Here is a 15537-nt window from a genome sequence, read left to right as displayed (position 1 = left end):
AACGCAAAATAATGTGACGCTCAGTATTACACAAATGTTGACTGCATCATCTGCACGCAAACATTTGAGTAAACCTAATCTGTTAACTCCTTAGACGTTTAATATACATAAACGAAATTAAGAAATGTTCGTCCATAGACGATGTGGCGCCTGTTTGTTGTTAAAAGTAAAAAATTAAGACACGATAAAACGCTCAACAGGCTTAAAGGTTTGCTTCCGGTTAAGAGAAAAAGGAAGCCCATCCCCACTAAGTGTATTGCAACAGCGAGTTGAATTAATTCGCCAGTGCCGAGGAGGAGTAATACAAAGATTGTTAGTTGAGACCAAATTGGTGGTTAAACATCGCCGCGTGGACGAAAAGTTGTGTTGTTCACAAGCTAACGTAGATGTCGGCCGGATTCGACACTTCCTCGACGAGGTTAGCCGCCTAACTTTAACTACAGTTGCTGATTTTACTTCAGGCCATTCGTCACGTCTATCCGGTGTCTCAACATCCTGAATGCGTCAATGATAAACGAACTCGCTCAGATTTTCTTTTGTTCAGCCTCTTTTGCTAAATAAAGTCAATTTGCATTGCGAAAAGCATGTCTGTTGATTTTTTTTGGGAGGTGGGGCATCTCTAAACACAACTCAGAAACATTTAGCTTAGATACATTTTGTTTCAAAAGAAATGCCTCCGTTCTGTTGCTGCCGCTTTAGAATTTTTTTTAACGCATACCATTTTAAGGAGAAGTTTTTTTTTCTCCATATAGTAGTACATAAAATGAAAACCACTATCACTATGAGCACATTCATGCTATTACCGGTACTTTTTTTGCGTTCTTGTGTCGGCTCTACGTTTCTTGGTGTAAACTGGTTATTTTAAACTGATTTTACAATTTGTTCGATTTCTGCGCTATATCTGCCATTATAGTGTCCATTTTCCCTCTTGCGTCCTTACAGCTGGCGGCTCTTCATCTCATCCTGCCCAACATCCTGCTCAGGGGCACCACACGTTCAATCATTGTTGCTCTCTCCTTTTGCACATCAGCTGTGATCGGTCAACCAGGTGCTTCACAATCAGTCCAAACCAATGGTAAAGCCAGCAAAGTGGTCTTGAAGCCACTTGTTCTGGAGAATCAGTGCGCCGCCTTCCAGTACCAGTTTAACCAAAATTCAGCAGAACGTCTTAACCACCGAGCCTCAAAGCTTGCGATGCCCGCATCATCATCACCGGCCAGCAGCAAGGCTCGTGTGTATGCTGATGTCAACACATGGAAGAACAGAGATTACTGGGATTATGACACGCATGTTTCAAATTGGAGGTATCTTTTACATCAAATACTCTACGACAGTGGTGTCCAAGTGCGATTATCAAGAGCCTCTATACTGCCCGTTTTAGATGTCTGGATGCATTTTTTTTGTGGGTAATGTGACCTGCTCGGGCTTCTAAATTTTAGATTCTCAAACACTTCTCATACAGTATGTGACGTCTCTAAGGCTTCAGATAAGTGAACATCTATAGCAAGGGTGTCAAATTTATTGTAGTTCAGGTGCTTTGTGATTTAATGTTAAGTGAATTATTTATTTATTTTTTTAATTGTAATCATTTAATTAATGTGCTTGGTTAACTTATGAAGGTTGTGGTCCTAAGAATTATTTTCATTCCGTTTTCCACATGTGCGCATTGTAATACTCAAAACCTAAAAACAAAAACAAACAAAAAATAACCTGAAAAGAAATAGAAAAACATCATAATCATCTAATGTTACCTAAACCATTGCCTGAACTTTACAATTTATCATGGTTTTATGGTGTGACAGTTAAACTCAGATTTTTTTTCTTTTGTTTTCTAGTGTTGTTTTTTGTTTTATTTTAATTTAACATATATTAGAAACACATTTTATTTTGCATACAATGACATTTCCATCTTAGAGCTGTACACATTTTTTCCACATTGTTCTGCAAAGATCAGATAAACATAAATGGAAAATATTGACAACTACAATACAGAAAACTGAATTTTAAAAAGGGAAAAGATAGATGTGAGGAAGGACTATGTTTTAATATTCAATTGTATAGGTTGACCCGCGTCCCTAAAGGAATTTGATTGACCTTAACACATCTACTCTAACTATAAAGGAGATGGTGGCATTATATTAAATCTGTGGTTATTTGTCTTTGCCATCAGTAATCAAGACAACTACCAGCTGGTGCGCAAATTGGGTCGAGGGAAGTACAGTGAAGTTTTTGAGGCCATTAACGTGAACAGCTGTGAAAAAGTAGTGGTGAAAATCCTCAAGGTGAGTTTTAATTGTGTGTCTTATTTTACTGAGCATGTCTTGGCCCACTCGTTGTTAATCATCCAGCCAGTGTTTTTTCTATTTTTATAATTAATTATTGGAAATTTGACAATATTCACCCAAAAAGTATATGGTTCAGACCAGGGTTGTTATAGTTTTGGAATTTTAATTATAGTTAGTTTTTTTTAGTTATATTTTTTTCATTTTAAATAGTTTTCTGGGTTTGTTTGTTTTTATTATTTATTTTTTTTCTTTTCAAAAACACTTTCAATTTAGTTTTGGTTAGTTTTAGTATGAGTTTTTGTTTTAAAAAAGTGTTTTTCACGCGAGAGAAATTCTGGCATGAATGTCTTTTTGTTGACACGGCGCTTAGAGATCAAGCAAGCACCTAAAAATGTATAGATTTGTTTTGAACACAGCCTGTCAAGTGGAAGAAGATCAAACGGGAAATAAAGATTCTTGAAAATCTACGTGGGGGGACAAATATCATTCGACTGGTTGACACAGTTAAAGACCCTGTGGTGAGTCAGATTTGTTTTTTTTTTAATGAATTTTATTTTACTCGCAGTTGAATGTACAATGCAGGTCACACTTGTAGTACAATGATGTATACTGTATCATGTCCTGGTTTGTTTTACGTGTTTACGGTTGTGCTCATAAGTTTACATACCTAGAGCCGTTTTGTCGTTAGCGATGGGGGTGTCAATCGATTGCATGGCATGATCTTAATCACTGCCAGAATGATCCATTGGACAGTGGATCCGTCCACCTGAATACCGGCTCAAGGCCGCGGGCACCTCGATGGCGTATTGTGTGGCATATTAACTCCAGGAACCGATCCAACATGTATGTCGTTAGATCACTTGGACTTGGTCATTTTTTAAGTTTGCTGAAAAAGTGTGGGCAGTACCCTTGGGGGTATTTAAAACCTCTGACCAGGACTGTGTATGTACAGTATATTTTACCATTCACCACTAGTTAGCAGACATGCAGTTGTGATATTTAAATTTTTTAGCACAACCGTATGTAGTGACTACTTGCTGCTCTCCTGAACCGCAGTGTCTCATGGTCTGTGTTTGTTTTTGATTTGGTATTTAGTTTAATGTTTTTCCTTGTTTATTGTGTCTTGTGCTATCTGATTGTTGTCTCACTCCCTAGTGTGAACCAATCAGCTCCCTCAAACCCTTTGTGTCTTATCCAGGTGCTCCTTGTTGTCTCGTTACTTTGTTTGTATTTAGTTGCCTGGTTGCTTTCAGTTCTTGTTGGTCCAGTGTCGCTTTCCGTGTCTGTTCTCCAAGCCAGTCTCCGTTTCCCAAGTCAAGTCCTTGTTTTGTTGATCTCTGTTATTTTGTGCTTTTGTATTTTATTCACTTTCCCAGTGCCTTCTATGCTTTTTTATCTTCAATTAAATCCCATTTAGTTACCGCCGCCTCGCTTCCCTGCGTTTAGGTCCTCTTCAACCTCCACCACAACCTGACACAGCTGATAGAGAGAGTCTACTTACCCCAGTGCAAATTTTGGATTTTGTGATTTGCGAGAGACATGTTAAATACACACACACACAAAAACAATTGAGGGTCTAGAACACTGTTCTACCGAACAATTTGCAGGAGGCGGTGTAGCGGCTGCAGGAGGATCTTCTGCTGGTTTTTTTTTTGCGCGTGTTTTTTGATATTTTTAATTTTTGAATATTTTTTTTACACCCGCGAAGCACTGAACCCACGAAAGGTGAACCGCGAAGTAGCGAGGTATTACAGTACTCTTAACTATAACCTGTATAACTCATGGGGGAAAATGAAATCTTTTCGAGAGGATAACAATAAACATATGGGATTAAGTGATTGTACAAGTGTGCTCATGTACACGTGTGTACATGTACTCTCTGTAGACAAATTAATTTTTATTTCTGCCCTCGAAAATATGTTTTCCCCCCGTTGAGTTATGCAAGTAATAGGTCACATTAAGGATGGAAAATTTTTGAAAATAATTTGACTTTGTTTCATTTTTACACCACAAAACCGTGGAATTTGAACAGTGCTGCATCAATTTTTCATAACTGCTGCCAATCATGTGGTTGTTCTCTCTTTGCAGTCCAGAACACCAGCACTTGTCTTTGAGTGCATTAATAATACAGATTTTAAGGTAATGGGTTTATAAATCCATGCTTTCTATGATAACAACTATGAAGCATACATGTTACCGTTAATGTCGTTTGCCCTATGAATTTCTGACTTTATGTCCAACAGGAGCTTTACCAGAAGCTGACAGACTATGATATTCGTTACTACATGTATGAGCTTCTCAAGGTAAGATCACCCTGTTGTCTCAACAATGTATTTACCAAACAAAAACATGTATTTGATAGTGGGTGTGTTGTTTTGCATGACAATATTATATTCTACAATGTTCATTGTGGAAGTTACTGTTCTTCTTTATATACCATGGCAGGTAATGGTCAGTTAGTATTATCAACTATACAAGTTTGTGATATAAAGAAAGAACAAGACCAAGATGAATAATTTCAAAACTATTTACACCCTTAAAGTGACCTTTAGCCTATTAATTAATAATTACTGGTTCTTGGGACTCCAGAGCAACGGAAAATTCCAGCATTTTGTTCATGTGGCTTTTCAACTGCTGTTCGCACATTTGCCTGACAAAAACTGTCGTTAACACGCTCTCACTCTGAGTCACAAACAAATTATTAAATGGTGCGATAATTGTTTTGAAATATCCAGAATTGTATTTAATTTTGCAAGATGTTGGTCTATTCCTCGCATTCATCAAAAAGATGCTTCTTATTCCCATTATTCATAAAAACAGATTGGCTTAATAATGTGGGGCAACAAACACAATAGTTATGTTATTACACGTTTGATGTCTGAGTATGGCTTCTTGGTTCTGTGAGAAGATATGATCGTCCTCAGCTCCATGCTGTGACCTAGTCAAAAAAAAATTTTTTTTTAAATTGAACAATACGTACACAGGTGGTAGTCTGGTTTACATGCAGTCTCGACTTGTTGCCAATCGTTGTATAATTGTGTCGTGCCTTTTCTTTCTTTTTTTTTTTGTAAACAAATCTATATTTTATGTGTGCATGTATGTATCCTGTGTGTCCTAGGCTCTGGATTACTGTCACAGTATGGGCGTTATGCACAGAGACGTCAAGCCTCACAATGTGATGATTGACCACCAGCTGAGAAAGGTGGGTGTGTGTGCGTGCGTGCTTGTTAACTACTTATTTTTGTGATAATCACTGACGCTTTGATTTCTGCGTAACGAGTATGGCTAAGAATGCGTATTTTAAAATTGCATAGTTGATTGTGACTATATTTCCACATTATTGTGGATTTTAATATTTGACTGTTAAAGAAGTTTAGTCTGATATCTTAATTTTCAAAGCTTTCAAGAGATCCCGTGAATTTTATGAAATAGTTTTCGATCACAGATTGGCGCTCCACAAGTGCGGTGGGTGCCAACTGTTATGGCTTGTCCGCATTTTGTTCCAGAAATCACAAAATGCTCCCTCCTTGCACCCGTAAAAGTGATTGTTCTGGATATTAGATAAAATAATCAAGTGTCATATTACTTAGCTAATGGGAACACGAAAGTGTTTTTGCGGAATCCCTGGAAGATGGGGCGGCTGCTGTTATCGAATATATTTTGAATCAATAAATCCATCAAATAATCAGTTTTTTTGCATAAAATTTAATCTAAAAAAACACATTTTCCTGGTGACTGTTTATTAACTATTAGTTACTATTTATTTGGTATTTACTGATTTAAAAAAATTACTCAACAATTAAGCACGGTCACACAATGGGGATTGATATTGTACCCACCAACGTTTATAAAAACAAATTCAGTTACTTTTTCAATCATTGTTTTCCAAACTAAAAGCCAATGTTTGTAAATGTCTTATTTTTATGAAACACAAAATCTGTCAGCTTTCATGGAGGACTACAGAAATAGGAGATTAATTGCTGTTGAGAGCAATGTTCCCTCTACTTTTTCATGCGTCTGAGCATTCAGACAAACTCCCTGAGCATCCCTTGGACCACAGTGCACAACATCCGACATGCACATGGCGGCCAAACCGGTACCACACCTGTTATATGATGTAGATGTTGCAAAAACATTCAGTCTGCATATGAAAATAGAACAAATCATTGAAGAGATTTGTGATCAAATCCTTCCCACTTTAAAAAAAAAAGCATAATTTATTAAGTCTGAACAGAATCTGTTTCAATATGGTTGCACATTATCCACTCATAAATAACTAAAATCATGCCATGTAATAAAACACAAAACAATTTTAAGTCACCTGACCTCTGAAACACGCGAAACTGCCTCATTTGAGGGGCCCTAGACTATGCCCATATTTGGACTTCCTGAATAGAGCTGTCTGTGTGTTGTCTGCAGCGCCATGTCAGTGGTGAGCGTGAGTCTGTGTGCTTCAAACTACAATAGAACAACTGAGTGTGTGCCCTCAGTCGCGCTACCAAAATTGGAAGGAAAGTTGCAATAGTGTGTTGTCCTGTATGTAGATTTAACTGTGGTGGAAAGGAAGGAATGCATGTAGAAATGTAATGTGTGTGCGTGGTGCGCGCCAGCATCGCCATGTGCGCTGTGAGCCGTTTAGAGTATTAGGAGAAGTTAAGTTTAATAAGAAAGTAATCGTTTAGACCCATTATTAAGTAGTTGTTGAGTTAATAATCAATTAGTTGTTGATTTAATTGATTAATTTTGGCACGTCTGCTTGAAGAGTTTGCTGTCCGCTTGAAAAACATACACGAATACATTACAATACTGTATACCGCCATGAAAAATGTAAAATGTTCCCCTTTTAGTGCTTATGGTTAATGCAGTGAAGTTGTTACAGTTTCAATGTTTTCTGAAGTCACCATTACACAATCCTTGAGAGAGGTATCTGTTTGAGGAGTCGGTTAAGATTTAGTGTACAGGCCCGATCTTGATGTGGCATGCAGCCTCGACCTAACACACACCGCCGAAACATTCAAGGCCTGTACCTCATCTTGCTTTTGTTGCAAGAAACACTGATAGTCACGCACTGAAACAGTTGAACCTTTGAAGTTAGGGATGCTGGTCAAACTCTGATTTGTTTAGATATAGAATCAATGTGTTGTAAATGGATAAATACAGCAAGCTAACAATATCTTAGGTAATCAACCTTTGATGTGTGACAAGAGCTGAGTGACTTCACCTTAAGACAAAATGCATCTGACTTTTAATATCATTTTCTGTAATAATCCCTCAAGTGTGCCTTCATTTGTTCTCATATGATGGTTAACTTGTTGTTACCCTATTGTGCTGAGTAGCCAGGACAGAGAGGCTTTCCCATTTTAACTTGCTTTGTGGTCCTTATGACAATTTTCGCCTTTGCCATTAGTTTTCACTCCCAGAACGAAAGTCAAAATAGGAAATTAATGGTAGCACTACTTGTGCGTGTCTTTTAGCTCAGGGGTGTCAAACTAATTTGAGATTAAAATAAATGAATGATCATTTGCCATTTCATAGTTGAGGTTTCCCTTGTTGGAACGTATCATCATTTTTGCATTTAATCAATCAATTTATATTTTTGAACTCATATGACTTGGATATTTTCATCAACTATTGTTTAATTTATTAGGAACGGTTTAGTGTCTCAATGTTATTAAAAGCAAGGTCATCTACAACTTTGGTCGCAATTTTTCAAGTCTTTCGCGGTATGCGTAGGTCTCATGGAACGTAGGTTTATGGTTTATTTTTTTCAGACAATGTTTTTTTTTACCCCCAGTAAAGAAAGAAAAAGCTCAGCCTTGATCGAGTCGGGCTGCCTTATTATGGTTTCTTGACCTGAACAGCTGCTTTTAGAAACGTCACAAGGAAGCAGTGACAGCGCTAACGAAGGCAGAAGTGACTGCCCAACCTACCAGCGAGGTGAGAGATTTGTATTCTCTTCACTGAAAAAAAAAACATTGTCTGAAAATGAGAAACCTTTAACTAATAAGAAGATGAGATGAACGTCATAGCGCTAACTCATGGAGCACCCTGCATGGTGGAGTTTGAAGAGGAGAAGCTTTGTGTGACTTTCAAGGCGTAATATTTCTGGATAGTTTTGGTCAAATAAGGAATCGTTCAACCTCATGAGCATTCAACTTCAGAGTTTACACTTCTTTATTGTCGTATAACTGGGAGGTGTGTTGTGTAGCCCAAAGTGCTGAGTTTTGGGATTGGGGAATGGTTTTCTTGTGATAGTAATGCAAGCCGATATCAGAAAAGGCACGATTCCCCCTGAGGCTGCGCTTAGTCCTCGGCACCTCCAGCAGCATTTGGTCCGCAGACCTGAGACAGCGGGCAGGTGGGTCGGGTGGATGGAAGAGCTCGGAGAGGTACGCTGGGGCGAAGCCATTTAAAGCTTTGAAGACAAACAGAAGTACTCCAAAGTGCACTGGGAGCCAGTGAAGAGAGGCTAAGATTGGGGTGATGTGATCCGTCTTCCGAGCTCCAGTTAAAAGACGAACAGCTGCATTTTGGACCAGTTGAAGGCGCTTTAGGGAGGACTGGCTAACTCCAAAGAAAGTGAATTACAGTAATCCAGTTGCCATTGTAATTTCTTTACTTCTGATGATAGTTTAGGAATAAAAAGTCTAAAATGTGTGAATCTTGCGTCACATTGTGATGTTTAATTCATTAAGTGAACATTCCTTTTTTTTTTTTTTTTTTTAAGCTGCGTCTAATAGATTGGGGATTGGCAGAATTTTACCATCCTGCTCAGGAATACAACGTCAGGGTGGCCTCCCGCTATTTCAAAGGCCCAGAGCTGCTTGTGGATTACAAGGTACGTTACCTATTTTTAGGGATTGACACTGTCTGTCTGTCAAACTCTGATTGTTTTTTTTTTTATTTACAAATGCTGGATCAAGTGGTGATTGAGTATTTTTCTCCCAACTGATATGTCGTTTATTGCCATCTCCCAGATGTATGACTATAGCTTGGACATGTGGAGTCTTGGCTGCATGTTGGCAAGCATGATCTTTTTGAAGGAGCCATTTTTTCATGGCCAGGACAACTATGACCAGGTAACATACCAGTAATAAAGTAATATGCATGATTATTTGCCTTTTACCACACCGAGTATTCCACAAGCTTTCTGGGTCAACTGATCAGTCCTAAAACGTTCTTCATTCAAAGATGATCTGTTTTACCGTGAACTGATGGACATCAAGGTTTTTATATTCAGGTGCTTTATATTACATACATTTGTAATGTTTTCTATCATTCGAAAATATCTTTTTTGAATGATAGTATTTACCCCGCCTGCCACCTCCACAAAATCGGCGACTTGATGCCGGTGTAGGTACTAGATGTGGACGGGGTCCTTCGGTAGCCTTCGCGTCTGCTGATGACGTCACACGTTCTGATATATTTATGCTTATTTCTTTGACTCCATGTTTGTCACCCATGTTCGTTACATTTGTATGTTCTGAGTTACTAAATAATAACAATTAAAAAAATAATAAAGTAGTACATTTACTGCTACTTTTTTTTTTTCGTTTGGTGTCCTCTGCGTGCCTGTAGAAAATGTCACGTCAATGCTACGTTGCTTTGGGAATCAGACTGGTTAAGGGTCTGAGGGAAAATATGGGAATGTTTTATTAAGAAATATTTTACACTTTATACAGACATTCTATTCATACAATCTTGTAGCCTGAGTGAAGCACTGCATTGTTGCAAGTTCGGCAAGAGAAACGTAAACGTTCCACTGCTGTGCGGCAGCGGCTTCTCGGGGCATAGGCGGAAGTGACGTGAGATGTGACGCGCCAACGTTGCGGTCATGCGGTTATTTTGTTTTATTTTTGTATTTAGCAAATCCAAATATGCAAATAGAACAGCCAGGGGTAAAAACAAACACAGAGGCAAATAACTATATTTGAAAATACGTGTTAAAGCGTGACGTCATTAGCAAGCGCGCAGCATCCGAAGGACCCCGTCCACATCTCGTACCGACTACGGGGATGCCTGGCTGTTGCCATTTATGCACGTTTGGATCCGACACCGCAATCAGTCAATTCATGAAACTGTCAGCGTCGTAGCGCGAGTCGGCCTTGATTTCGGATCAACTTCTCATTGATGAACCCTTGAGGTGGTCTTCTTGAACGGTGCACATGGCGGAGCGGCATGTGCTTTTAGTCAGGGCCGCTTCCGGAGCGTCAATGTTTAGCGCACAAAATGTTCCAGTGACAGGTTAAAAAAAAAAAAAGGTCGGGCAAGGAGACTGTGTGTGGCTGCGTTGGAATGCATAATTTCGCCTGCTTTGTTTCAATTTGGACGGCATGTTGTAGGTTGAAAAACTGTGGACAATCCTCATCCAAATAAATGTAGACCTCCACTCATTCCCACTCCAGTCTCTGTAAATATCTCGACTGGTGCTTTTATGACGTGCTTCCTTACCGTGATCAGCAAAGAAGCAGTGTCCGAGTGTGCGCTCCGAGCATACATCTAAGTAGCTGCTCACTTCCACTGTTCCTCTTTATCGTATAAATCAGCCACAGAGAGGTTAGTATTTTTGATATGTTGAAGTAGGGTAGGTAGGGATGTCCACATGAATTTTGGTGCCAATTTATAACAGTTTTTTGGCCGTAATAAGCAACAAAAGTGCAATGATTTCCAATGGAAAGTTTAGTAATCGGTCCCTTCAAAGACTCCGGGCAAAACATGGAGAGAGCGCAGGGGTGTGTGGCCAGATTCCTCGTTAAAAGTAGGCGTTTTACAAGTTTTCACTTAATTTCCCCAAAATGAATAGATAAAAATTAAAATAACTCATTTGTATTTCCTGATCAAAAAAATATATAAACTGAGTTTATTAGTGAAAAATGGGCCATCTTTGATCTTGTCCTCCTTTAACATAGGTGGTCAAAACATGCCTACTTGAAATTAAACCGCACTAATAAATTAGCCACCAGAGGGTGCTAAAACTGCACACATGGAAAACAACTTGGGCTCTTTCACAGAATTGCTGCAATTAATATCATGACGAGACAACGATGATATTGTGGCAATTTTAATATCATGATACTGCCGTTATCGTTGCATCCCTAGTTTGCCTCAGGCAATTTCTCTTGAGAACAGAAAACTCCAAACTGGTGTTTTTTTGTTTGTTTGTTTGTTTGTTTTTACACTACAGGGCAACTTTAATCAACACCCCCATTTTCATTACATGGATATTAGACACTTGGTTGGCTGACTCCAATTATCTGCTGAATAAGTTATTTACATACAGTCCTACCATGCACTGCAAATGTTTACATGGTTTCCAAATATTAACATGAAAATCAGATCCCTTTTATTCACGCAGAAATCCATATAAAAGGGTTCACATACTTTTTCTTGCAACTGTAAATGTTCATAAAGTGCCTGAAAATGTCGGAGTAACTTGCTTACTGATATTTGTTGAAACTGAGATAAGATGCCATGCCGTATGCAGTAATAAAACTCACTGATAAAACACTTTAATGCTGTTTTTCAGTTGGTTCGCATTGCAAAAGTTCTTGGCACTGATGAACTTTTTGGCTACCTGCACAAATACCACATCGAACTCGACACTCGCTTCAAGGAGCTGCTGGGACAGTAAGTGTTGGGCTTGATTGTCACTGGTTTCTTTGATTTGGGTGGCTCACTTAACCCCATTATTCATTATTTTTTAATTCACTCTCACACATTTGGCAAGCTCTTGACTCTGCTTTGCTCAATCATCATCGAACTGGTGGCATTTAGATTGTGAAGAGTCCTTCTGATTCCTCCAAGCTCTTTTAATGCAACATTTTAGAACTTTCAGCTTTTACTGATTTAACGTTTCACTTTGGTTTTGTACCATATTCCCCCATCACGCCCATAGTTTAACTTTGAAACAATTCAACGAAATGTTTTGTTGGATAATTTCACACGAGACACACGGATATCTCCTGACAGGAAGGTGCCGCATTGCTTGAATACCAACGCTGTACAAATATACATTTCAGTCTCTCAGAGAAAGTATTACTTTTTATTTGTTACTTCACATTCTATTGTTTCCTCTTCTGTTGCAAAGATTCCACATAGATTACATTTATTCCTAAAAATTACTCTGCGAGTCTGTTATTGTCACTTTTTAATGGCTAAAATGCTTTTAGTCATTCAAAAATGACAGTGACAAAGTGACAGTATGATGCAGGAATTCATCTTGGCTTTACTCAAACTAACATAACGAATGGGGAAAGGGTGAAGTGACATGTTGTAAAACAGTCAGCTCATTTGTATTTTTTTTTCTCCTCAAAGATGCTTAATGCTAATTTTGTACAGATGGATATGTTTTAATCCAGTGGAGGAAATTAGGTTGTACTCTAGATATTAGTTCAGGATGGTCTGGTTTGTGTGTTCAGGCAAACACGGAAGCGTTGGGAGCAGTTCATCCAGTCAGAGAATCAACACCTGGTGAACCCTGAGGCACTGGACCTGTTGGACAAGCTCCTGATCTATGACCACCAGAAAAGATCAACAGCATTGGAGGCCATGAAGCACCCATATTTCTGTTAGTAGCACCTTCTAAAAGTCACTCAGCTATGTGGGAACATGAAAAAAAATTGTCATTGTAATGAATTTGAAATTTCTAAAAAGGCTGTATGCAGTCACTGTAACACATTAAAATCAGTTTCATTGTAGGGTAACTTCCAAAATAGCTGGGAAAAAAATGCTTTTGCCTTTCAGACCCTGTGGTAAAACAATCCAATACAGTCAGCACAAAAGCAAAAAGCACCTCCATTGCGTCATAATGATCAGCAGACAGGTAAGGACACAGCATGACTCATACAGTCATGGCCAAAAACACTTACGGGATGTATGCATTTGCCGGAAAATTGTTGCAATTATGACAGCTCTGTTATTTATGTTTATTTATTTTGTTTGCATTGTAGGGGCAAAAAAATAAAAATCGATTGATAAAATATTTGTATTTGCCTGTAGCAGCCCTAGTTGTCACGTGTCAAAAAGCTCGAGCAAAACTTGGAGGCCCAGGATCTACAAAAATTCTTTGATTCCCTACTCTGAACTCAAAAGGAAGTAGGCCATTTTAATTAACTTTCATTTTTTTGCCTTTTAAAGGGTTTTTATTAGATCAAATTTGGTTTTAATCTGATGTACTTAATTTTCCAAAAATTGCAATTCCAATGTGCCAGTATCACAACGTGCCACCACCACAACGTTGCCAGGGTTGTGAGGCCCCTTTGTAGCTGCTTGGAGCTCTAGTTATTATTTTGAATTGTTATTAAGGATGTATTGGGGAAGAGCATTATCATGATAAGGTGGTGCTGGATTTTGGCTTTTTTCTGTCCTCTATTCTTGTGCCCCTTTGACCTTAAAACTCATGTAGCCCAGCTACACCAATCTGTTGGCATTTGAATTAAAAGGGGATATCTTGGTTTGAAACTCTGGCGGACCCCACTGCTGACACGGACATTATAAATAAAAAGCCAACCCTTAGCTGGTGAACCCAAAATACTTGTGGGATAATGTCTTTTTGACTGATGAGACCAAAGCAAAGATTTTTGTCAAAGCATGAAAAAGCAGAATGATCCGATTTCTTTTCATTTTTTTGTTGTTCCAATACAAACAAAGGAAATACATTTGAATCTCAGTACCATGTGTAATTGCTACAGTTTCTTGGGAGACGTGTTACATTTTCTGACAGAAGCACAGCAGTGCCAAGGTTTTTGGCCATGACTGTATAGTAGCGTTAATAGTTGTCTGTCTCCACTCAGTGTATTTTTGTGTACACTATACAGGCTGTGGTTTTACTTGCGGATTTGTTTGTATGTAATTCGGTAATATTCTTTGTTAGTGTGTATGCAAGAGGTATAATTAAGATGCCCACCAGACTTGCTGTGTAAAAATATAACATAATTAATCGAGCTTTCCTTGCAGCTTTGTAGCCTCTGATCATCTGTTCCTGTTCCATGTCCTCTGGGTGTTGCTTGTAGTCGATGCATTGCTTTCACTATCCTCAACTTGCCAGACCTCTGATAGTGGTTTTTCTATCCATGATAGATTATTATTTATTTAATTAGTAATGTATTTGTTCTGTCCCTCTAGGAATAATCTGTTTCTGCAACTAACAGAGATCTCTGCCTCCACGCCAACAGCCATTATAGGAGTAAGATGTCAATTTTCCACAGCTCACCGATCCATGTTTGCTGCTTTGAGTTAACGTAGTTACAGACCGTGAGCAAACCTTAATTTTCCCCAATCCATCCATTCCCAATTTGAACCAGATTTTTGAGCAAATGACTGTTCCGTGAGAATTAAGCAGGTTTTATTCTGCAATCCTTCGCCTGTCATCTGCTGTGATCAGTGATGTATTTCTGATATTATCACTGAGTGGTTTGAAAGCTCTTTTGTACTATAAAGAGAACAATATATTGAAAGAGAATAAACCATTTTTATGTAAACATTTGTTGGGATAGTCACTTTTTTTCAATGAGTATGGGGTCTTGAGACTGCTAGTAAGATACACCGATTTCTTTTTGAGTGTGTAAGCATTCACATACGTTTTTGCAATCTCAGTCAGTCTGGAGTGTGGACCAGATGTGTCCTTGTAAAGACCCACATGCGCAGAAGAAGTGATAACGTAACTCACAACATAGTAGCAGAAATCAATGTCCAGCGTGTAGGGGTTCAACCTCATTTCATGGAGACGTCACAAAAGATGACATCACGTCATCACCGTGTGGAATAAACTTTCTGTGGCCGATTTATTACTATCACCACAAATGTCCACTTCGTGCTTGAGAGAGTGAGAGGGAGAAAAGGTGAGAGATGAGCTGCTTATCCTCATGTTTAAAATTGGCACGCAGTTAGTTTTTCACTTATAAGAAGGACATTACGGCAGAGGCGCGGATAGGATTTTAGCCTTGGTGGAATTGGGATAGTTCAATATAACTGGACTTGACATGGGCCTGATTCGCAAAACTGATCTGGTCTACTATCTCTTTGAACAATGGGCCGTATGCGATTATGGATTTATTTCAGAACCACTTTGGGAAGTGATCTTCTGAGTGGCAGGCGGATCAATTCAAATATTGATTATCATAATCAAGTCAATGTCAATATTGCATTGATACTAGTATGATGCCATCAATGCAGTAGTTTAAATTCTGCAATTGCATGCACCGTACCACCTTGTATTTATGTATGAATGATTGTCAATAAGAGAATATATATA

General features: G+C 38.5%; 1 protein-coding gene across 1 annotated transcript; it reads left to right on the top strand.

Moving 5' to 3' along the window:
* The first annotated feature begins 215 nt into the window (after positions 1 to 215).
* LOC148336746 (casein kinase II subunit alpha'-like) lies at positions 216 to 14764 on the top strand. The gene is made up of 13 exons (XM_088295897.1): positions 216 to 418; positions 943 to 1304; positions 2171 to 2282; positions 2702 to 2803; positions 4374 to 4424; positions 4529 to 4588; positions 5404 to 5487; positions 9013 to 9123; positions 9263 to 9364; positions 11812 to 11912; positions 12704 to 12852; positions 13029 to 13107; positions 14409 to 14764. Exons 2-12 carry the CDS (start codon positions 1195 to 1197, stop codon positions 13091 to 13093), a joined length of 1047 nt encoding a protein of 348 aa, XP_088152023.1. The 5' UTR covers positions 216 to 418; positions 943 to 1194; the 3' UTR covers positions 13094 to 13107; positions 14409 to 14764.
* Positions 14765 to 15537: the final 773 nt, after the last annotated feature.

This window comes from Idiotropiscis lumnitzeri, chromosome 5, assembly GCF_059441095.1.
Source record: "Idiotropiscis lumnitzeri isolate Australia: NSW breed Sydney's pygmy pipehorse chromosome 5, RoL_Ilum_1.0, whole genome shotgun sequence".
Lineage (NCBI taxonomy): Eukaryota > Metazoa > Chordata > Actinopteri > Syngnathiformes > Syngnathidae > Idiotropiscis > Idiotropiscis lumnitzeri.
Note: the sequence above shows the minus strand (reverse complement) of the source record. Positions and strands in the feature narration are given on the sequence as shown.

Coding starts and splice junctions, on each gene's coding strand:
- LOC148336746 (XM_088295897.1), top strand. CDS start 1,195: ATGCCCGCATCATCATCACCGGCCAGCAGCAAGGCTCGTGTGTATGCT. Junction 4,425..4,528: donor TTAATAATACAGATTTTAAG/GTAATGGGTTTA, acceptor TATGTCCAACAG/GAGCTTTACCAGAAGCTGAC. Junction 9,124..9,262: donor AGCTGCTTGTGGATTACAAG/GTACGTTACCTA, acceptor GCCATCTCCCAG/ATGTATGACTATAGCTTGGA.